Below are 24,037 nucleotides of genomic sequence, written 5' to 3'. Positions count from 1 at the left end.
TAAAACGCGGATTCTGGCCGCCGCTGCCGAGCGCAGCTCGCAGTTGCATCTCCGCTGAAGGCCCTTCGTCACTTACCGAGGTTCGCTGGGTCATGGTGCCAGCCTGACTGAGAAGAGGACGCTCCCGGGAGACGAATGAGGAACCACCTCCTCCTGCTGTTCAAGTACAGGGGCCTGGTCCGCAAAGGGAAGAAAAGCAAAAGACGAAAATGGCTAAATTCGTGATCCGCCCGGCCACTGCCTCCGACTGCAGTGACATCTTGCGGCTGATCAAGGTAACGGGAGGTCCGGGCTTGCCCCAGGTCAGAGGGTGGCCAAGGCTTGAGGTCCCTTTCTCCTCCTGTCCCCTTCCCCGGGCCCCGATCGGCCGAGTCTGCTGGGTTCCCCGCCTCCCGGCTGGCCCTCATCATCTTTTCTGCTTCTCTTCCATGTGTATCGCCCCAGGAACTGGCTAAATACGAATATATGGAAGACCAAGTGATGTTAACTGAGAAAGGTAACGCAGCAGGGGTGGGGTGGGGCCGAACGGTGGTGCCTGTCACCTGCCCGGAGGCCAACGCCGTCCCTGCCGCCCCTTCTTGCAGATCTGCTAGAGGATGGCTTCGGAGAGCACCCTTTTTACCACTGTCTGGTTGCAGAAGTGCCTAAGGAGCACTGGACTCCGGAAGGTAACCCCTTGCCCTGCCCCGAAGCCAGAGAGAGCGAGTGTTGTGTAAGACTTGCAGCGCCTGCTGTGTAGAAGCCCCGACCTCGCCGGCTGAGGTTACTAGAGAAGCTGGCTGGGGATACTGGCCAGCCGGTATTCAGATTACTGAGGAAAAATTGATACGCTGCGCTTTATAACAGGGCGGGTTAAAAGAGCTGTTTAAGTAAGCCTCAGAGTGCTGTGGAGACCCAGAAGAGTTAGGTATAATGTCATTTGTTGTTGTTCAGTTTCATAAAATGGTTCTTGTTTGACCCTAACCTAACCTTTTTTTTTTTTTGTAATCTTGTTAAATCACATTTTTTTCTTTAATTTGTCCCAATCTTCAGGTTACAGTCTCTAGCTTCGCCATGTACATGGCCCTTCCGTGTACATGGATGGGCGGGGAGGTAACTAAAAGATCCTTTACACAATAAAGTAGATGATCATGATAAATGAGGTAAGGTCCTATTATCACACACTTAAAACACGGTAGATCAGAAACCCTATCATACTCGCTTCCTGACTGTTTGCAAAGAAATATAAAATGGCTAAAAAGTTTAATTTGAAACCTTTGCCTTCGTTTGGAATTGTGGACACCTCTTATGAGGGATTTTTTTTTTTTTTTTGCTGGCCCCTGTTGGCTGGTCAGAAGACAGCTAAAAGGGGAAGTTGTTTGGGTGGGTACTTTCTTGAGTTTCTTTCTGACAGCTGTTCCCCAAGCTAGAAGAAATGAGCTGGTTTTCTAGAGGGGTTCAGTGTTTTTTTTTCCGAGGTCCATGGATGTTACATAATACCTATTTCCGGGTATTGCTTACTTCTTCTGGCTTAAAAACTGGGGAGAGCAAATTGAAAATATTTAAATTGGAAGGCAAGTTCTGAAATTAAACATTGTATTTTTGGCCTGATGTTCTGACCTTAAGGAAGCAAGAGTTGGTAAACGCCAAATATTTACTCTTCTGAACTGCCGTGTAAACCCAACTTGCTCCCAAGTCAGCCTACGAGTATATCATTAGGATGTGAATAATGTGTGTGCTCAGTAGTTTAAGACCGTAGCAGTTGTGCTCTGGCAAGTAATGAAAGCATTCTCGCTTCCTGAGTGTGAGACCAGCAGACTGCAGAGTAGCCAGTCCCCAGTTGTAGCCTGGCTTCAGCTGGCTCTAATGTGTGCTTTTTGCAAAGCCGTGTCTGAGAACAGTGAGCTTGTCCAACAGTGGTCTGGACTGCGCTAAGGTAAAGGTCAGGAGGCAGTCCAGCTGAGTGGCTACTTGTTTCTGTAATATATGTGCATGTATATTTCTTTAAAACCTACCATAGGCTTCTGATTCTGCCGCTACAACTTTATTGGATTGTTTTTCTTCTTGCCATCTCATCTATGTCCTCTTATTCCAGGACACAGCATTGTTGGTTTTGCCATGTACTATTTTACCTATGACCCATGGATTGGCAAACTACTTTATCTTGAAGACTTCTTCGTGATGAGTGATTATAGAGGTATGGTTGAGTTTGGGGATGGGGGAGGTTCTAAAAAGAAAGGGCCCTGGGTCCTTATAGTGAAGTTTTTAATTGTACCTCTTTCTTTTAGGTTTTGGTATAGGATCAGAAATTTTGAAGAATCTAAGTCAGGTATGGCCTAGTTTGGGATTTCTGAATTTGTAAGGGTTACTAGGTTATCGCAATGACTGACTCAAAATTGGATTTTGGAAGCAGGTGAAATGTCACCGAGTTTGCATTTTCTCTCCCGACAGGTCGCCATGAAGTGTCGCTGCAGCAGCATGCACTTCTTGGTAGCGGAATGGAATGAACCATCTATCAACTTCTACAAAAGAAGAGGCGCTTCTGATCTGTCCAGTGAAGAGGGATGGAGGCTCTTCAAGATAGACAAGGAATACTTGCTAAAAATGGCAGCAGAGGAGTGAGGAGTGCTGGTGTAGACAATGACAACCTCCATTCTATTTTAAAACATATTCTCGACTTCTCTTGCTTCCTAGCCTGTTTGTAGTGAAATAATAGTATGAGCACCCATTGCAAAGCTTTATTACCAGTGGCGTTGTTGCATGTTTGAAATACAGTCTGTTTAAAATGGCATTCGTGTATGTGGTTTGGAGTCAGATTTCTCCGTGAACATCTTTTGATAAACAACAAGGTGGTGTGATCTTTATATGAAAAAAAACTTCATTCTTGTGAGTCATTTAAATGTGTACAATGTACACACTGGTACTTAGAGTTTCTGTTTTGACTCTTTTTTAATAAACTACTCTTTGATTTAATTGTTTGTGGAAGCAAGCATTTTTATTAATCCTTCCGTCCTTATACATTTTTCTTGCTGAGGAATATAAAATAAAAATGATCCAAACATCAATAGACAACAAAAATCACTTAAAAACAGTCTTTAACCCATTTTAAGATTTTTATGCTCATGTTGAATTCCAAAGTTGGTAACAACACATATAAAACTTGACTTTACATTGATAACACTGTACATTTCATCCAACAGAATTTTCAAGAACTCAAAAACCAGGTTAGAAAAAGACCCTGAATGAGACAGCCCAAGTTGTACTAGTGAAATGTGAAGGCAGGGTTATGAATCATTGAAAATCTGAAAGAAAAAAGCCAATCCCATCTCACACAAAATGCTTTTTATTTTTATTTATTTATTTTTGTACCAGAGATTGACCTTGCGCTTGCGAGGCAGGTGGCAGAACCACTGAGGTAAATCCCCGGCCCTTGATTTATTTTATTGCACACAGGGTAGGCAAGCGCTCTGCCACTGAGCCACACCGCAGCTTCTCAGCCAAGATGGCACATTTGTCATGGGGAGTTTGGGAAGTAAAAGGAAACTTGCAAACAAGAAGTGTGACCCTGGGACAAATCTGATAAATAAGTTTGTGGCAGTGTGTTAACATAACAGGGCTTCTATAGTAGAGAAACAATAGGTGCCTCTCAAAGTACCAGGGAGAAGTAAACAGCCTTTCTCAAGGACTGAAAATGAAACAGAAGAAGCAAGGAAAGTTTTCTCCTTAGACATGCGGACCTCTTTTATTACTCATTATGTTGACGTACATTCCTGAACCCACTAATTTCTACAATAATGAAAATGATAGTTGATAAGAACTAGTGTAGACTAATGTCCAAGAGTTAAGTTTTCTGAGAGAAGTTGAAAGCTACCTGAAAAACAACAGCTCTGTGTTCTCCAGGAAAGCAGTAATGGCTTTCCACTGGAAAGGGATTTTGTCCTGCTTTCCTTTCTCTCGGCATCTCTTTTGCCTTCCTCCTAGGTTCAAAGGCAGCCCCTGGAAAAGTGGGGTCCTGTACTGTGTTTAATACAGGAGGGCTTTGGGATTTATGGGTGGTGTGGAGAGCACGCCGGGATACAGGTTTACACAGTCCGCTCCCATCTGGGTCCCTGCTAGCATAGTGAGTTGCAGGAGAACACTGGTAAAAGTAAAAGGAAACGCAAAGAAGAGGCTTGTAACAGAAGTAAGACATTTGGAAAATTGTGGGAACTGGGTCTTCTAGAGGGAAACAACCACATGCTGACTGTGGTGAGGTACAGTGTATGAGTAAGTTCAGTTGACTGTGAGTTGCCACACAACTATTTTCTCATCCTTAGAGTTTAGCCTTTAGGTCCAGTGTTATCAAGAAAGCTTGTTTAAAAAAAAAAAAAAGAAAGCTTGTTTTGTTTTTTGACACAGGTTCTCAATATGTGTTCAGGCCAGCATGAACTCACTATGTAGCCCAGGCTGGCTTCAAACTTGTAGGAATTCTGGATCCTCCTGTCTCAGCCTCCTCAATGCTGAGGTGATGGTAGTGCACCAACTTGCCTGGCAAGAGGAAAGCTTTCATGAAGCTTTTATATCCATTTTGGAGAATCCCTTGAGTATAAAAATGTTGAGGTGGGGCCAGGGATTTAGCTCAGTGGCACTGCACCTGCCTCGAAAGTGCAAGGTCCTGAGTTTGATTCCTTGTACCGGGAAAAAAAAAATGTGGAGGTGCTTGTGAGCCCGGCTCTGCAGTCTGGGCTCTCCTTGAGTGTTGTGGGCTGGAGGCCAGTTCTGAACAAGCAGATTCTGTCCTTTCCAAGTCCCTTAGGTGTATTCCATGTTCCTACACCACCAGACACAGTATGCACAGTGCGTCCAGCCTCAGGCTTTGGGACACGCTGATGGCGCTGTCCCCAGAAGGCTGGCGAGAAGGACTGACTTGCTCTGCTGCCTCTGATGAGAACGGACTGCAAGGACACAGCCAAGGGCCAAGCCTCCCACAAAACAAGCAACTGTGTGGCCCAAGCAAATCCCCTCAGGGATGTCATTGGCGTTGGTGCCTTCAGGCAAGATCGTGAGGTGACATCCAGTAGCCATGGGGTGGGGGGACCCTATCAGACAGTGTGTGCTGCACAACAGCCAAAACTGCCCTGTTTACAGACAGGACTGAGAGGCACAAAAGGCAAACAAAAGCAAAGGAAACTAGAAATGAAGGGACTATGGGAGTCGAGTAAAAATTCCGCTGAAAAAGAACTGCCGATTCCGACTGAATCTGCCAAGAAGTGTCCTTGGAAGAACAGTGGCCAGTTCCCTCACCAGCATCTGTACAGGGCTTTTAGACATAATTTCGATGGATTTTAAAAGGCATCAAAGTGTTTAAGCAGTGGACTAAACTATAATGGATATTGATGTACACTTTGAGAATAAAACTGTAAAGACACATGAGGAAGCCATAACTGGAAAAGGAGTAGGAGTAGCTGGGGGGGGCGGGGGGCTTGTCATTGTGACTCAGCACTTGGTGGGGCTCTTGGAGTGGCTGGCACAGTTGTTTTGTTTCGTTTTGTTTTGTTTTATTGGGAATTGAACCCAGTAGCACTCTACCATTGACCTCCAGCCCTTTTTATTGTAAGACAGGATCTCACTAAACTGCTCAGGCTGGGCTCAAACTTGGGATGCTCCTGCCTCAGCCTTCTCAGTAGCTGTGATTACAGGTGTGCACCACTGTGTTCAGCTAAGAGTTGTTTCTTGACCTGGGCAACAGTTGGAAGGGTGTCTCCTTATTTCTTTTTTTTTGTTTTCTGGTACCAGGGATCAAACTCAGGACCTTGTGCTTGCCAGGTGCAACACCACTGAGCTACATCCCTGGCCCCTTACTTTTTTTTTTTTTAAGAAATAGGGTCTTTGGGCTGGGAGTATAACTAAGTGGAAGTGGCAGAGCACTTGCTTAGCATGCATGAGGACCTGGGTTAAATCACCAACTGAAACAAACAAACAAAAAAAACCCATGCAAATGTGGTCTCACTGTTACCTAGGCCTGGCTCCACTCCTGGGCCTCAAGGTATCTTCTTGCCTCTGCCTCCCGAGTAGCAGGGTGTTATGGTTTACATCAAGAAGTCCCACCAAAGCCTCATGCACTCATAGGTGGGGCTTCTGGCAAGTGACTGGATCATGGGTGTGTGATACTCTTTAGTGGAGTAGTTCACTGATAAGGTTATAGCTAAGTGTGATATTAGGAGTTAAAGCCTGGTTGGAGGTGGGTCACTGGGGGTGTGGCCTGGAAGAGTCTATCTCCCTCCTTCTCCCTTGATCCCTCTCTGCTTCCTGCCACCATGCCATGAGCTGCTCTCTGCCATGTCCCTCTGCCATGCCACCCTGCCTTGGAGCCAGCCGGCTATGGACTTAAACCTCTACAAACTGTGAGCCAAGATAAACATTTCCTCCTTAGAGTTGTGGGTGTTGGATATTGTGGCTCAACAATGAGGAAGTAACTAGAACACAAGGGACTAGAGAGGTGCCTGGCCTTCCTTATTTTTTTAAACTATACTTTGGTTTATGTGATTGTTTTGTTATAAAAGATTAGGATTAAGCCAGGCTTAGTGGCTCACACCTATAGTCTCAGCACTCAAGAGGCTGAAGTAGGAGGATTTTGAGTTTGAGGTCACCTAGATTATACAGTGAAACCCTGTGTAAAAAAAATGGTCAGGAATCAAAATATTTTTTAAAGCAAAAAAGTATAAAATTTAGGACCTGAAACCCCTCAGCATCAGCCCAATGAAGGTGCAAATCAATTACAAAGACACCTTTTTAAACCCTGAACTATGAAGCAGGGCATGGAGATGCATGCCTGTAATCCCAGCACTTCAGAGGCTGAGGCAGGAGGATCGCTCCAAGTTTGAGGCCAGCCTGGGCTATACAGTGAGTTCAAGGCCAGCCTGGACAATACAGCCCAACTCAAAATACCAAAGGGAAAAAAAACCCAAATTGAACTCTAAAGCAAAATCTGAACAGCTTGAAGTCACCAAGTAAGACAACATGTTATGGGCAAATTATCTAAAAGGAAACAAGAGCAATAAACCTCCAAAAGAAGAACAATCCATGTAAGCAACACCTGTGTAGAGAGACAATGGACCCTAAATGACCAACCTGACATAAAAACAGCTTGGGTTACAACCAGAATTTTCATTTTTAACTTGCGAACAAAGTCTTGAGTTATGACCCAAATGCCGGCAGCTTGTGCTTCCAGATGGTCTCAGACACAGATTTAACCCTTATAAAGTTCTGGAAGGAACATCACCACATCCTTTCCTGTGTGGGGTTAATTGAGAAATCCTGGGTCAATGTCTCTCTTGAGGACACTGAGATCTAGACTTTGCAGGCTGTGTAGAGGCGCCTGAGGCTTCAACTGACCAACTTGAGTTACAACCAGCCCTCGTGAGCAAAGTGAGTTCATAAGTGAAGGGTCTACTATAGCTTTAAGATTACTATTTTACTAAAATATTATGCCTGCCATAATCACTTGGGAGCAATGGTATTTCAAGCCTGAGGACTTGCCAATTATTACATATTTTTGGGTTTACTCTGTTTTTGTTTTCAAAAACAGCTGTTACTTGTTAAGTCTATGATGTCCCTAAAAGACTTATGAAATCAAATTTTTGACACTGTTAAAGCAAGAAAGAGCTGGGTGTGTCCATGCACAGGCTTAAGGGATCCTGCTACTGATATGACCTCAGGGTTGACAGTAAGCCATGATCTGTCACTGTCCCAACCAGTGCCCAACCGCTTAGATTCCAGTGGGTGCCAGTCTTTCTAGGGAAAGAAAACAGAGTTTTAGAGCTGGGCGTGGTGGCACACATCTGCAATCCCAGCACTCTGGAGGCTGAGGCAGGAGGATCGCCACAAGTCTGAGGCCAACCTGGGCTGCATAAAGAGTTCTAGGCCAGCCTGAACTACAGCCAAACAAACAAACAAGAAAGCAGGGTGTTTTCCACAGAAATGCAAAATAAACAATTCAGAAGAAACTTAATGATTTAGTGAAGCCTTAGACCTTCTCTGCCTGTACCTGGGAGTCTCCTTTGTACCAGGTACCCAGCAGGGCCAAGAACAGATGACACCTGCAGCAGGCCCTAGAACAGATGTCATTGCTCCTTGAGGGAAGTGGCTGCCATGTGCTGGGAACCAGTCATGGCGCACAGCTCCCTCTCGGCCTGGCAGGCATGGCCTCACTCAGCCTCTGAAGGTGGCCATGTCTGCCCCCGGAATCCCATCTGCTTGACTAGCGCCATCTTTGTTTTCTTGTTCCTTCATCATCTCTTACTGAGCTGTCACCTCAGGGTGACCTTGTGCTTCATTCTCCTCCTTTCCCTTGGAGTTTCCAGTCAGGGCTTCAAGCCAGTCAGCTGTTACCTGCAGCTCAGACTGACAGACAAGCCACATCCTCCTCAAACCCACCCGACCATCATTATGTTGTCCCACCTCTCAAAGGCCACCAAGTGCCCTTGCTGGAAAATTTTCCCAGCACTCTATGCCCCCATCAGCTCTCTTTCTTTCTGTGGCTCTTATCTGGCCAGCAAGCATTTTGGTAGCTTCCCGATGGTTATCAACGTAATAGCTAATGCTAACAGCTAACGGTACATACTCACCAGAAACTTGGGCCTCTTCCCAAGAGAGTTAAAGACACCATACTACAGGGATATTTCATCCCTGTGCTTGTCACAGCACAGTTCGAAATGGCTAGGCTCTGTAAAACAGCCTAAGTGCCCATCAACGGATGAATGGATAAAGAAAATGTTGCATTTGTCCACAATGGAATTTTATTCAGCCATAAAGAAAGATGAATTCATGTCATTTGTAGGAAAACAGATGGGTCTTGAGACCGGAACACTAAGTGGAATAAGTCAGACAAAGAACATTAAATGCCTAATGGTTTCTCTTACATGAGAAACCCAAAATCTAAATAAATGAAAGTGAAAAATGGCCAGGTGTGCTGGTGCATGCCTGTCATCCCAGCACTCGGGAAGGCAGAGGCAGGAGGATTCCCACGAGTTCAAGGCCAGCCTGGGCTACATAGTGAGTTCAAGGCTAGCCTGGACTATATAACAAGACCCTGTCTCAGGCAAAACAAAACAAAACAGTAAAATGAAGCCAGACTTTTTGAAGATAGAGAAGGGGAAGAGAGACGGTGGGGTGGGAAAGGGATTGAAAATGATCAAGATATGTTTTATACACATACCAATTCCCCAAAACAAATGTGATATCATGTATTGCAAACATATACCAATAACAAAGAAAGCAAGCATTAAGTGTGTAACAATTTGTATACATTATTATCTCATCTAAGTCTCACAACCACCCTGTGAAGTGTGTACCGTCTTAACTACTTTCTTTTGCTGGCACAAAATACCAGACATCCACAATTTAAAGAAGGAAAGGTTTATGTGGCTCACAGTTTGTAGAGGTTTCAATCCATAGTCAGCTGCCTCCAAGGCAGGGAAGCATGCCAGAGGGGGCAGGGCACAGGAGAAATAACTCGGGGCACGGTGGCAGGAAGCAGAGAGGGATCAAAGGAGAAGGAAGGAAACAGACTCTTCCATGTTACCCAGGCTGGTCTTGATCCTTTGACTGAAGTGCTCCTCCAGCCTCAGCCTTCCAGGTAGCTGGGACTACAAGCACATGCCATCATGCCTGCTTTCTAGTTTCTTTCTCTATTGAGAAGCTAAATCTCAGACATGTTAAATTGTCCAAGGCCACACAGCTAGGCCTGGAAATCAAGCTCCAAACCAATTGCGAAGTCCCTGGGGAGTTCCTGCCATGTTCTCAGAGGACCTCAAAACTAGGAGAATGACTGAATCTCCTGTTTTTTCCAGCTTAGACTGAGGAACAATCAGTATCAGCAAAGTCAGTGGTCTCAGGATTGGCCACACACTAGAAAAATTTTGAAAAACACTAATGCCCCACCCTGAGGGATTTCTGATGTACGGATTTTTCACGTGTATTCCAAAGTGAAGCCGGGTGGGCACCATGTAGTTATCAGTGAGTGCTTGCCAAGCAAGGACCAAGTGGTTCACAGCGCACTGCATGGAGGGAAACCTTCTAAGGTTGGATTTTTAAGAGCCTCGCTTATGCAGTTCAGGCTGCCCTTGAACTCACTATGTAGCCCAGGCTGGCCTCAAACTCATGGCAATCCTCCTGCCTCAGCCTCCCAAGCACTAGGATTACAGACCTGCGCCACCATTCTCCCAACCATAAGAGAGGAGTGGTTGGGAGAATCATCATCCTACTCCATACCGAACAGAAACCAAAGAACACCCACACTAGCTTGAGTTCTAGGTTCTTTGTAAGGCGGCAACCTCATTTCAGCAGAAACCTTTCTTAAATCACTGTTGTTCATTTGAATTTTATTAGTTTAGAAGTGTTTGTATTTGATTTGTAAACATATATTGGTTTCATAGTTGTATAGAAGCAGTAAACATAAATGTTCACATCTAGTTGCATGTTTATTAGTAATACAGCAAGTGTAGTTTCAATCACCACCAGGGGTCTGAGAATTTTGTTTTCTTTAAAAGGGGTCTGGGCCAGGGACTTAGCTCAGCGGCTCCACGCCTGTCTGGCAAGTGCAAGGTCCTGAGTTAGATTCCCAGTACAGGAAAAAATAAAAAGGGCCGGGGATTTAGTTGAGTGGCATCATGCCTGCCTAGCAAGCGAAAGGTCCTGAGTTTGATCCCTGGTATGGAAAAAATAATAATAATAATAAAAGGGTCCATGTTACTCAAGTTTAACAAACACTACTATAACCATTATGCAATACTGCCACCTTCTGTGTGATTTTTTTTTTAAGTGCCATGGAGTGCACACCAGTTCAAGGCCAGCCTGGGCACCTAGTGGTAAAGCACACACTTAGAATGCACAGGATCCTAGGATGGATTCCCAGCGCTGTGGGAAAATAGAGTGCCAAAGGTTATCAGGTAAGTGAGGCTTTTCCATCAAGAGGTGTATGGCTAGATATGTCTGTGCTGCTCACAGTCATTAGTTAATATTAATATGTAGGTCCATTGTTTCACTAGCTGTCACAAAATGGTGACATTCTATTCCTCTTTTGTTTGTTGGGTTTTTTTCTTTCTTTTTTTGCAGTATCAGGGATTGAACTCAGGACCTTGCACTTGTGAGGCAGGCACAGTGCCACTGAGCTAAATCCCCAGCCTGTGTTTGTTGGTTTTTTGAGACAGGGTCTAGCTATGTATTCCAGGCTGCCCTGGAACTCACTGTGTAGACCAGGATGGCCTTGAACTGGTGGTAATCTTCCTGCTTTGGCCTCCTGAGTCCTGGGATTACAGGCATGTGGCACCATGCCCAGCTCTATTTCTGTCATTCCTTCTTCATTTATTTTAGAAAGAGAATATCCCCCGTCTTAGTTTCTCATCCCTGAGACACAGTACCCAACAGCCACAACTTAAAGGAGGAAAGGTTTATTTTGGCTCACAGTTTGTAGAGGTTTCAGTCCATAGCTGGCTGGGAGAGTGGCATGGCAGAGGGGCAGGGCAGAGGAGGAGCTCACAGAGTGGCAGCAGGAAGCTGAGAGGGATCAAGGGAGGAGGAGGGAGAGAGACTTCCAGGCCATGCCCCCAGCAACCCACCTCTCCCCAGCAGCCTTCAGCCCCAGCATCACACCCAGCTAGAACCCAGGATCACACCCCATGACCCAGTCTCCTCCCAAAGCCCTACCTGTGAGCACACAGGCCTTCAGGAACATCTGGATATCAGATTTACCTAATGCCCAGTGAGAGCTGCTTCAAGTTGGCTCCAGATTCCTTTGGACCCGTCAGCTTCCACCTGTCACATTGCTGCAGGCTTGGCCGGTCCACTTCCCTCCTCAGCCTGCATCCATGGCCAGGTACTGTACTTCAGAGCTGCGGCTCCGGAGGAAGCATTTATTGAGAGCAGGCTGTCTTTTGATAACGACATGGGCACAGCAGGGAGATCCTTTTAAACAGGACAGAAAGTGGTGGCCCTCACTTCAGGCTTGCTCCAGAGGGTGGCACCCACTGTGGGCCAGCCCGTGGCTGTCTTCCATCTCCTTGCTTAGCTGCTTTCTTTCATCAGAAACAACAAAAAAGTGCGTTCAATGCAGCCAAATCCACAGCCACGTTGTTTGTTGGCAGAGTAATAGGATCCAGAGCCAGCCTGCATCTGTGGAGCACAACCTAGAGTCAGAGGAAACTTAAATTAGATGTGGGCTCTTTTTTGTTCATGAAAATAAAAATAAACCTCAAGCCAGGCATGGTGGTGCACACCTGTGATCAGGACTCAGGAGGCTGAGGCAGGAAGATCGCTATGAGTTTGAGGCCACCCTAGATTACATAGTGAGACCCTGTCTCAAAAATCAACCAATCAGGGGCCAGGGATTTAGCTCAGTGGTTTCGCCGCCTGCTGCACAAGCGCAAGGACCTGAGTTCGATCCCCAGTACCTTAAAAAAAAAAAATCAACCAATCAAACAAAAAACAAATAAACTTCAGTTCTGAGATCAAAAATAAACTACCTCAGAGTTGTTGTGAGGACATGAGCTTATGAATATGGACATGTTATGTAGAATGTTTATCAGTTTATTCCATGTGCGATATTTACGGCAAGCCTATGCTGAGCGTTCACAGTGTGCCAGGCACCAGCTTTATTCCATTAATGCCCACGATATTATAGGGTGTTCCAGCGGTGTGGTGGTAGTTGGGGGTAGCAGTAACCTTTTTGGGGGAGAGCGGGTTGAGACAGGGCCCCGATATGTAGTTTAGGCTGGCCTTGAACTCACTATGCAGCCCATGCTGGCCATGAACTCAAGGTGACCTTCCTGCCTCAGCCTCCTGAGTGCTGGGATACAGGTGTGTGTCTACACTATTTGAGATCACAATGACTCATTTATTCATGCTTTTGGTATAAATGTGATCAAAAAATATTTACTTTCCCTAACTGTAAACATCCTGGGAACAGGGACCAGTCCCATAGTTTTCATTTCCTCAGGGCTTCATTCCATTTTTGGAACACAATAGGCACCGAATAAACAGCTGTGAAATAAATGGAATAAGCCAGTGTGCCCCTTCCCCAGAACCCACCCTCCACTGTAGGGGATGTTTTGTAGTTTTATTTTTTCCTCCCTTTTTCCTCTCTTTTTACTCAGCCTAAACTCACTCTGCAGAGCCTGTTTTTCCCTTACCCTTCTGTTTTTTTCCTACCATTAATAGATGTGAAATTTTGCCACCATAAATAAATAAATAAATGGAACAAAGCAGCCCCAGTTTTAGGGAAAACAGAGATAGAACTTAATTTTAATACCATTCTTTACTTGTAATAGACACTCATTTTGAGAAGCACTGCTTAATTGAAAAAAAGCCAAAGATTATAGGGTACTTCGTACACCCCATATGTTATAAATGGATCATGCCATTTAATCTTTAAAACAAAGCCTTTTTTCTTTTTTTTAGAGTCTCATTATGCAGTTCAGGCTGGGTTTGAACTCACTATGTAGCCCAGGTTGGCCTCGAACTCATGGTGATCCTCCTGCCTCAGCTTCCTAAGTGCTGGGATTACAGGTGTGCGCCACCACGCCTGGCCAAAAACAAGCCATTCCTTTGCATTTGAGGGTATAGGGATCCAGACGATTTATTTTATGAATGGTGCGGTGGAGTTCCACATACACTCACAAGCCACAGCTCACTGTCTAATTGAACCTCACGTGGTAGCCTTTTCTTGTCAAATGCCACTGATGCTTTAGGGCTGAGACTACTTTTCTGAAACCTGAAAAGGTCTCAGATGAGGTTGGAGGTCTTCCTATAGCCTGCTACCTACCTCAACACTTCCCAGCCAGCTCAGCAAAAAAATTCGCCTTTCCCACGAAAGAGCAGCTCGAGAACAAGGCAAGTGGGCTGGGAACTATCCCACTTCATTTTCTCCTCCTTGAATATTTGAGTTCTGTCCCTAGAAACAAAAACTTGCTTTCTTAAACTTTCCACACAAGCCTCCAAGGAGTTAAAAAGCAAAAATCATTTTCCAGTCTCCCTGGCTCCGAGCCTGGTTCTCCGAGGAGATGGAGCACTAATCGCAGTCCAAATGCCTGTGGGTGAGGCGGTCATTATGTACACTGGCAAGCGGTCCCGAGCCTTCTTGAGCAATGTTGTTATAGCACCATGTTCTAATTACACCGGGCCTTGTTTCCCGCACAACTCGCAGATGCTTATCCATCAGCAGGGTGTTAGCTGACAAGCACTCTGAACAGGCCTGGACAGAGAAATAATAGCGGTAACCTGAGGAACTTCTGAGGGAGCGGACAGCTGAGCTTCCAGAATGTTCTACCAGTTCATAACTTTCTTCCTGGCAAGGCTAACGTCAGGCTGCATTTCTACCTTTTCTTGTTCCGCCTTTGATCTCTCTGTCCTCTCTTATCCTGTCCAAAACAATGTCATTCAACCCCTCTGTACCTTAAATTTACATGGAGACTCAGAGGCTGGAGCTGGAGCTCAGTGGTAGATTATGTACAAGGTTCAACCCCAGCACAGAAGAAAAACAAAACAGAGCAAAACACAGAGACTTAAGGCATGAACTAATAGGGGAAATTCTTACAACTCCTTACTCTAATCCTATCCCACCCCCCAGAAAGGCTAATATGTAAAGGAGGTGACAGGCCTGCTGGTGGCTAGAACCCCTGACCGGGGCTCTCTACCCACTGTCCTCTTGCTCCTCCCCTAGGATGAGAGGGCAAGGGTTGTCACAGATACTGTGGTCTTAGCCAAAGCAGATGGAATTCTGGGAAAATACTCCCACCAAAATCCAGGGAAACAGGGAGGAGAAAGCTCCCAAGGGAAGACTAGGTGGTGTAGTATGTAGTTTACTTGTGTGTGTGTGTGTGTGTGTGTGTGTGTGTGTGCGCGCGCGCGTGCGTGCTTAAAGAGGTTTCCAAGCTGGTTTTAATTAACCTCTGGATGTAACTTGCTAAACAAGTTTTGCAACTCAGATAATTGTGTTAGTATTTTTGTGGGTGTTTTGCTCTAGGTTTGAATTTCATGAAATTTATTATTCTTTGTAACTACAACTCAGTAGAAAAAAGTAGGGTGAACCTTTTGAAACCTAGGTATTTCCTGCCTATGACTTGCAGGAAAGAATGATACCTTCCTATGATTTGGTTCACGAGAAGTAAGAATTTAAAGTTGCCATTTTTAAGTGATAAAGAGACAAAATCAAAAGTATAGTTTTAAAGAATATGCCTTCCTTCTAATGAAATGCACAGTCTTTGGGTTCAGACAAGAATTATTTAAGATTTACCTTTTAAAATAAACCTCGCATTCCAGCACTCGGGAGGCTGAGGCAGGAGGATCGGCACAAGGTCAAGGCCAGCCTGGGCTACATAGTGAATTCAGGGCCAGTCTGAACTATAAAGCGAGACACTGTCTCTAAATAAATAAATAAATAAATAAACCTTGTTCTGGGCTTGGTGGTGCACACCTGTAATCCTAGCACTCAGGAGGCTGAGGCAGGAGGATCACCATGAGTTCAGGCCAGCCTGGGCTACATAGTGAGTTCAAGACCAGTCTGCACTACATAGTCAGACCCCGCCTAAAAAAAACTAAAAAATAAAATAAAATAAACCTTGAGGTTTCATATGTCCCAGCCTCGAGGGGACAAATCCAGAACAGTTTGCTTCTTTCTTTTAGAGCCTGTTCTTAATGACCACCACAGGATCTTTCTGGAACAATAACCACTGGATAAAAATCCCCGTGTCTTCCTCAGGGAGCAGCTAAGAAGAGTGGGCTCTGGGATGTCATCTTTCCTCATCTCACACCTCCAAGGAAAGTCAGGTTAGCAAGAAAAAAGCACAGCAACTTTATTTAATCAAAGGGTTTTTTCTTTTGTTTTTTTGAGACAGTCTTTTTTTCTCTCTCTTAAATCCTTTTATTGGTACATTTAGGTATACAATATAGTTACATTCATCATCAGGATCTTGTACCTTTACATGACATATCTTGGTTCTTATTTTTTCCCCATTCCCCTGCCCTCCCTTCACCCCCTCCATCCTTCCCTATTTACAAAGGTTTTGTTTCCATTTATTTCTTATCTCATAATTTTTCCTTTCCCTTCTTTCCTTTCCCCTACACCTCCCATTTCCCCTACCCCTTTGGACCTTTTCTTCCTATTTCACATTATCAATTATTCATTTTAATCCTTATTTACACTTTCAGTCTCACGCCAGAGAAACTATTCAGTATTTACACATGTGTGTCCTATTCATTTCACTTAAGAGTATGTCCTCAATGTGCATCCATTTAGCTATAAATGTCTCTAATTTTTCATTCTTTATGGCTGAGTAGTACTCCATTAAAAAAAACATTTTCTTTATCCAGTCTCCAGCTGATGGGCACTTGGGCTGTTTCCAAGCTTTAGCTATTACAAACTGTGCCGCTATAAACATGGGTGCACATATATTGCTGTGGTATTGAGACAGAGTCTTGCTATATAGTTCAGGATGGCCTTGAATTCACTATTATAGCCCAGGCTGGCTTTGAACTTAAATTCAGTCCTGTAGGAAGTTCTCGTATCTCTCAAGTGGCAAATGTTTCCCAGCTGGATGTCCCTGAACTAGATGGCCCTTACATGCTGTCGGCAGAGGTTTATATAAATGACTCTAACCCAGCATGGTGGCCCATGCCTGTGATTCCAGCGCTCAAGAGGCTGAGGCAGGAGGATTGCCATGAGTTCGAGGCCACCTTGGGCCACATGGTAAGTTCAAGCCAGCCCAAACTACATAGCGAGACACTGTCTCAAACAAAACAAGACTCTCGAGTGACTCACTAGAGATAATGTTACGTGATTACTCCAGAGGGCCCTGGGCCTCTCCAGCCTCTGGGGCAGCACCTGGTCTCCCTGAGCCTTCCCTGTTGGGCTCAGCACATCACCCCACGCAGGGCACTGTGCCGTGTACCATGTGGGGTCCTCCGAACTGAAGGCCAGCAAAGGGCTCTGAGGCGAAGACTCTCTAACCACCTCCTGCCCCTCTGTCCCCTGCTGCCCGTCCCCCCGGGGCAACTGCAGAAACTGGATTCCTCCTCCCCAGGTGGGCCGGGGCCACTGAAGCCCCTGTCCCCAAAGTCAGCCGTCACCCTAGCAATGCCACTGTCCGCCTCCGCCTGTCTGTGTCACAGCTGCTCCTGGAGACAGACACTGGCTTACGTCCTTTATCTGGGAGCTGGGGGCCTTTCCTGTAGTCAGGAGGGAGACCACACCGGGAAAGACCAGGTCGTCTGAGCAGACAGGGCCTGCTACTTCTTGCCCCAACAGCCTCTCTGTCCGCCTCAGCCCTAAACACTGTTCATGCTACATCAGGTCTACGTATAAAAACACTTTCCTGGGACTGTAGGTCTTCATTTCTCAAGGCTCATGTGCATGTAAATCTTTGAGCTGGGCGTGGTGGCGAATGTCCATCATCTCAGCACTTGGGAAGCTGAGGCAGGAAGATCACTTTGAATTCAAGGCTAGCCTGGGCTACATAGCAAGAGCTTGTCTCAAAAAACAAAAGGAAAGAGAGAAAGAAGAAAGAAAGGTGGAACCGTCGCCCACCCTGAATCTTCACACAGTGTGCCACCCCAGAGTGTAAAAACCTCTGGGCTTTCCGCCAAGAATGCCCAGGAGAATACCCAGCTCCTAGGGGCACAGTCCCTGAGAGCTAAGCCGGCTTCTCAGATGGCATAGGAACACATACCAGGCTTTGTTTTGTTTTTGTTATCTGAGACCAGGTTTTACTATGTTGACCTGGCTGGCCTCAAACTCCTGGGCTCAAGCAATCCTGGTGTCTCAGCTTCCCGAATAGCTGAGACTACAGGCACGCACCACTGCGCAGGCTCACAGCTGTACTTCAGACTGCACATGGAGAGAGCTCTTGAATAGGCCAACTGAAGATTCTGTCTTCCTGGAGATCCAGGGAACTGTTATGCCAGCGGTCAGTCAGCTGGAGGACCCTAACTTTCCAGAAAGATTACTCAAGCATTTTATCACAGTGGCTCATTGCCTCCAAAGACCACAAATTACATCAGACAACAAACCTCTACTGGCCTAGGTTTGGAACAATTTTCTTTCTCAAGACCTGAAAAAAAAAAAGAGAACTTCGGTTTAAAAAAAAAAAGTTTTTTGAAGGAAATTGCAACTTATTTTACCCGGGTGACAAAATGCTTTATGTAGGCATTTGAAGTAGAAGTGAGGAAGTGGGGCAGCACTCGGGAGGCTGAGGCAGGAGGATCCCAAATCCCAGCCCAGCCTGGGCAACTAGGTGACTAGGGAGGGTGCTGAGGATGCAGGTCAGTGTGAAGACCCTGGGTTCAATCCCCAGTACCACGCACACACGCGCGTGCACACACACACACACACACACAGATATACACACAACAACAACAAAACCGACAACCTTTGACACTATGTAAAGTGTACAACTTTCTAAGTGGGTTAGAGAAAAAACAGTTCACAAAAAATGCCGAGGCTCACTGGGCGAGGTGGTGCATGCCTGTAATCACAGCACTCAGAAGGCTGAGGCAGGAAGATCCCTGAAAGTTCAATCAAGGACAGCCTGGGGTACATAGTGAATTCAGGACCAGTCTGAACTACAGAGTGAGACCCTTAAAAAAATGCTGAGTCTCAAAAAATAAAAATAGATGCAGCCTGACATTTTGTTCCTAAAATTGTCCAGTAACTTCTCATCCCGCTTCTAACTCCAACTGTCCTAATCTCAGAATGTCAGATAATTATGACAGGCTTATTTTCTGATCATCATGTAAGTCAGAAATTTTTAAGTTACATTTTAAATTGTAGATCACACCATTACATGACTTGTCTATAAAGTAATCTGATTTCAAAGGCAATTTAATTTTAAAACTACTTCCACAGAAATGTTCAGCTAATGATGTTTAAGACAATTCTGTTCTGGTGAATCAGCATGATTTCTTCATCAAGTTAGGTTCTTTGCTTTGTGTAACACTGGCAGTTTCGTTTCCTGTTAAAATAGTATCATCTAGAACCCAGATAAGCCTTTACCTTTACTTTTTGAGCACTGAATATAAACAGAATATAAAACATACATCTATATTTGGGGGAGGTATATTAAATATTGTTTTAATATTCTTTGAAGGTTGGGAAGGGGATTGTTTATTCTGAGTGAAAAAAATTCTTTTTGAGACAGGTAGTTCAGGCAGACCTTGAACTCACTATGTAGCCCAGGCTGGCCTCGAACTTGTGGCAATCCTCCTGCCTCAGCCTCCCAAGTGCTGGAATTATAGGTGTGCCCCTCCATGCCCAGCAAAAAAAAAAATCTCTTAATAAAAGTATTTGTATGGAAACCTCCTTATTGAAGCTGCTCTGGCTGGTAAGATTGGATTTATGCCTAACTTCTTTCTTTTTTAAAAAAAATCATATCACAGTCTCCACTGTCCTCTCCCAGAAAGTCTGGGATGATCTCAACTTCCTCAGAATATGTTCACAGCATATCCTAACAACCTGTAGGAGAGGTTTTCATTACTAACATTTGGATTTAGAAAAAGTCCAAGGCAAGACATAGTGAGAATGCTCAACAACATGGAAGATGAGCAAGAGAAAGCATTTAAAAATAGAATCACATGACTTGCAAGCAGGGTAAGGGAAGAGAACAAGAAAAACAAAGGCGTTAGGAGGACTAAGGGGGGCGGGGGCGCAGTGGCACCTGCCTGCCTGCCTGTCACCTTGCACAGGGACCAGGACGAAGCAGGAGGATGGGGAGTTGGTGTACGAGGCTGTAATGATCGAACACTTTTGGAAGTGTTCGCCTCGGAGCTGCTGTGACAAGGACCTGAACACGGAGTCCTGTGGATGGCTCGGAGAGTTACGTATGGATTGTCTGGCTTCTGTGGGAAAGTTTACATTTTCAGTTTTCTGTCTGGAGAGCAAAAAGCCACCAAGTACCATGGCCTGATGGCAAGAGCCTTTGCCAGCCCCTGCCCTGAGTCCCTTCGCTTGCTCATTGGTGGGGCGCCCTACCACCTGCATGGTGCCCCGATGCTTGGTCCCTCTCTGGGACCTGGGCCACTGCCCCCAGGAGTTGGCCCCGCAGTTTCAGCAGAGTTCAGAAGCTGGGAGCTGCTTGCCTGGAGGGTGCACCTTGTGCAGCTGAAGGGTGGCAGAAGCCTCCCTCCCACGACACCCACTCTGACAAGGAAGACTGAGCAAAGGCACCTGAAAAACAGCAGATGCAAGACGCGCATTCAGATCTCCTTTTGTTGCAGCTCAGTGGTACAGGGCGTGCCCAGCAGGCAAGCCATGCCACACTTCCAGCCCCAGCACCCCCGAGAGGAGTTGCTGTAGGTTTGTCTGATCGCCTGTTTCCTTTGGAAAACAGGAGAGAAAACCTCGCCTAAGAAAGACAAGGTGAGGGTTCTACCAAGAGAACAGAAACATCCTTCCATGGGGCCTCCTGGCAGGGCGAAGTCTATATAAACAGACTTTGTCCAAATAATTCTCTTCCTTTGGCCTCCACACATAACTCTGTTGCTTCTCCACAACCAGCTCTTTGTTCCCACCCATCCACCAGCAAGTGGATCCTGCAACTTCTTCGGGTCTTTGTTTCCTTATGAGGGCTCTCCGGGTCCTGTAAAACTTTCGTTACATGTGCATGTTCTCCTCCTGTTGGTGTAGTTTATGCCAACTGAATTCTCAGACCAAGCTGGGACCCTAGGAAAGGAGACACCCGTGGGAGTCAGCGCAAGGCACGGAGATGACTGCACAGTGGTTCAGGAAGCCTCTCCTGGCTGATCCCTACCCTGTTCTTGGCCCTTGAACTTGGAGCTCCAGGCTCCGCCCAAGGCCGAAAGGATCTTTCCAGCTCAGCACGCAGCCCCTGTTTAGAAACCGCCTCCCATTGCTTAACAGATCACATGGTAGCCTTGCTCCCTGCTGAGTCCTAAAGGCTTGCTTAGCAGTTCAGGTTGCTTTTCTGTTTCTCCCTTCTAACTTACACAGAACACGCTTGGCACGTAGTAGAGTACTAGGTAAGACTTGGGAAATTTGATTTTTTTGTTTTTGAGACAGGGTCTCGAAATGTAGTTAAGGCTGGTATTGAATTCACTATGCAGCCCAGGCTGGCCTAGAACTCACAGCAATCCTCCTGCCTCAGCCTCCTGAGTGCTGGGGTTACCCTTGTGTGGCACCACACCCAGCTGATTCTTTATAACAACAAGTATTGTGTAATAAAACCAGGATGTTTTTCTCCTATGTGATCACATAGTTAGCTCAAAGAATGACATTTACTGTGCATAACTTACATTATCTTGTTCACTCTGCACCACCAGCCAGGCGTGGTGGCACATGCCCATGATTCTAGCACTTGGGAGGCTGAGGCAGGAGGATTGGCAAGAGTTCAAGGTCAGTCTGGGCTACCTCATGAATTCAAGGCCAGCTTGGACTACCTAGTGAAATCCTGTCTCAAAAAGCAAAATATCAAATACGGAAAATATCTGCTCAATCAACTTGTGAGGTTCAAGTTTATGACCTTAGAATCTTGAAATGAGTTATAAATTCAAATGGAAGCATGTATCTCTGACTCCAAATGAGGCATAAGAAAACAACTACCCACAAGGCCTCCTCTTCACCCCTCCTGCCAACCAATAAGCAAACTCGTATCCTATTACTATATCTAGAATCGCAGGGGTAAGGGAATTCAGGGACAAGGTCATACGTGCTGCATAAACTGGGACAAATTCTCGACCTGAGTTTTGTCAACTATGTTTCCAAAGCAGTAAAATATGTGCTTCACCAGAGGAAAAACTAATTGTGGATACAGACGACACTAGGCCAAGCACAATATTCTGCCTCTGAAGGAGAAGCCTCCATCGCAGGGCTAGGTGGAGGGAGGACAAACCACAGCTGTAGCCCTAGAAAGGACAGCTGACCTGGGCCTTTCATTTGCTTCCACTTCGTGCGTGCACTTAATTCCAGAGTTGCACATAACAGGAAATGAACCACAGCAATAGCCAGTGAGCATCAAAGGTAGCAGGAGAGCAGGAGGCAGACTGTTAAAGGAATGAAAGGGGAAACATATGAGTCACAAGCATTCAATGCCCAGTAGAAGGCAAAACTGCGTGGGAACTAACAGGCAGGCAGCCCGAGCTAGCGCAGACTTGGAACTCTTTAAAAAGTGTAAACTTCTATACAAACGTGAGAGACAATAGCTAAGCCACAGTGAGGTCACACAGTCACACTAGAGACATGATTTTGTTCATGGAGATCATGCAAGTTAATTTGGGACACACTGATTTGCAGCGCACACTTTCTTTTAAGTACTGGGGATCAACCCCAGGGGTGCTCTACAACTGAGCTAAATTCCCAATCCTTTTTATTTTTTTATTTTTTTTGTTTTGTTTTGTTTTTTGGTTTTTTTTTGCTACCAGGGATCGAACTTGGGTCCTTGTGCTTGCACAGCAGGCGGCGAAACCACTGAGCTAAATCCCCAGCCCAATCCTTTTTATTTTTTATTCTGAGACAGAGTCTTGCTAGGTTGCCCAGGCTGGATTCCAACTTGGAATCTTCCTGCCTCAGCCTCTTGAGTAGCTGGGATAACTGCCCAATCGCATTGTTTTGGTTTTGTCCATTTGCTTTTTCTTGTAGAAAGAATGATCTTGTTCTTATGCTTATTGAATGGAAGATTCATGGACTATGTGGCACTTGAACCCCCCCCCCTTTTATTAGTACAGGGATGCGTTGGTCCATGAACTTAATTCTTTCCATGTTTCTGGTCACAAACCTAACTGGATGAGAACCGAATCAAATTCAATGGTTAGGTTCAATGTTGACCAAATAGGTAGTAAATTTGATTCGGTTCTCATCCAGTTAGGTTTGTGACCAGAAACGTGGAATGAATTAAGTTACTTAATTCCTTGCGAGCTATACATGTTTGTTTTGCATAATAAATACAGTAAAACCTTGGTTTGTGAGCATGACTCATTCTGGAAACACACTTGTAATCCAAAGCACTTGTATGTCAAAGTGAATTTCCCTATAAGAAATAATGGAAACTCAGATGATTCATTCCACAACCCAAAAATATTCATGTAAAATGATTATAATATTGTAATATAATATAAAATGATAAAATACAAAATATAAAGATAAATAATTAATTTGACCTGCACTTACCTTTGAAAACCTTCGTGGCTGGTGTGAGGGAGACAAGACAGAGCAGGGTTATTGTGTCTGACAACTTTCACTGTCACTAATGGAATCACTGCTATCTATTGGCTCAATGGAATCTTTTACCTTTCACACATCTTTAACAAGGAACCTATCCAGTGACACCTGCTTTAGCCTCCTTTTGAGGAAATGTGACATTGCGTTGTCATTAAACAGATTCATTGCTCGCACTGCTACAGTTTATTCAGGTGGTGCTTGTCTACAGAATTTTGCACGTTTCCCACATTTTACACATCTCCCTAAACTCATTTGAAGTGAGAGATTCCTTCGCCTTTTTCTCCTCCTCCTCTGCAGACAAGATCTCCTCCATAACCTCTTACTGTTGGGAAACAATCACCCACAATCTCACAATGAGAGAGAGAGAGAGAGAGAGGGAACTCAGTTGTGATCATGTGATAACCATTCATATTGCAAGGCATCACTCGTTTATCAAGTTAAAATTTATCAGAAATGTTTGCCTGTCTTGCAGAACACTTGTGGAACAAGTTACTTGCAATCCAAGGTTTGACCATACATTCACGGCAGGGCACTGGGGTGTATACATACGGCATCTTGATCCTTTTTACTTCCCTTTCCCCTCTCTCCCCTCTACCCCCATCTCCAGCCTCCCCATACCCACAGGCATTTCAACTCTGCAATGGAAGTTTGCTGTTTTCTACCCACCTTAGAACCATGATTTGAAAATTTATCATTTTTAGTAAAGAACAACATGGCGATCCTCCTGTCTCAGCCTCCCAAGTGCTGGGATTACAGGCCTGCAGCACCTTACCCAGCATATCCCCTTTAGTTTAGGGAGCTCTCCCTAGAATGTGCTCTCAGAGAGCCAAGAATCCAAGCATCAGATAATGCTGTGTAATC

The 24,037-nt window shown here is 45.2% G+C and overlaps 1 protein-coding gene across 1 annotated transcript; it reads left to right on the top strand.

Annotated features, from left to right (window-relative positions):
• The first annotated feature begins 44 nt into the window (after positions 1 to 44).
• Positions 45 to 2,948, top strand: Sat1 (spermidine/spermine N1-acetyltransferase 1). Its single transcript, NM_001310241.1, has 6 exons — positions 45 to 275; positions 445 to 496; positions 585 to 668; positions 2,075 to 2,176; positions 2,268 to 2,308; positions 2,431 to 2,948. Exons 1-6 carry the CDS (start codon positions 210 to 212, stop codon positions 2,599 to 2,601), a joined length of 516 nt encoding a protein of 171 aa, NP_001297170.1. The 5' UTR covers positions 45 to 209; the 3' UTR covers positions 2,602 to 2,948.
• Positions 2,949 to 24,037: the final 21,089 nt, after the last annotated feature.

This window comes from Heterocephalus glaber, unplaced genomic scaffold (genome assembly GCF_053883595.1).
Source record: "Heterocephalus glaber isolate CG9 unplaced genomic scaffold, H.glaber_assembly_v1.0 deba00001594, whole genome shotgun sequence".
Lineage (NCBI taxonomy): Eukaryota > Metazoa > Chordata > Mammalia > Rodentia > Bathyergidae > Heterocephalus > Heterocephalus glaber.
This window is presented reverse-complemented; position numbering and strand designations above follow the sequence as displayed.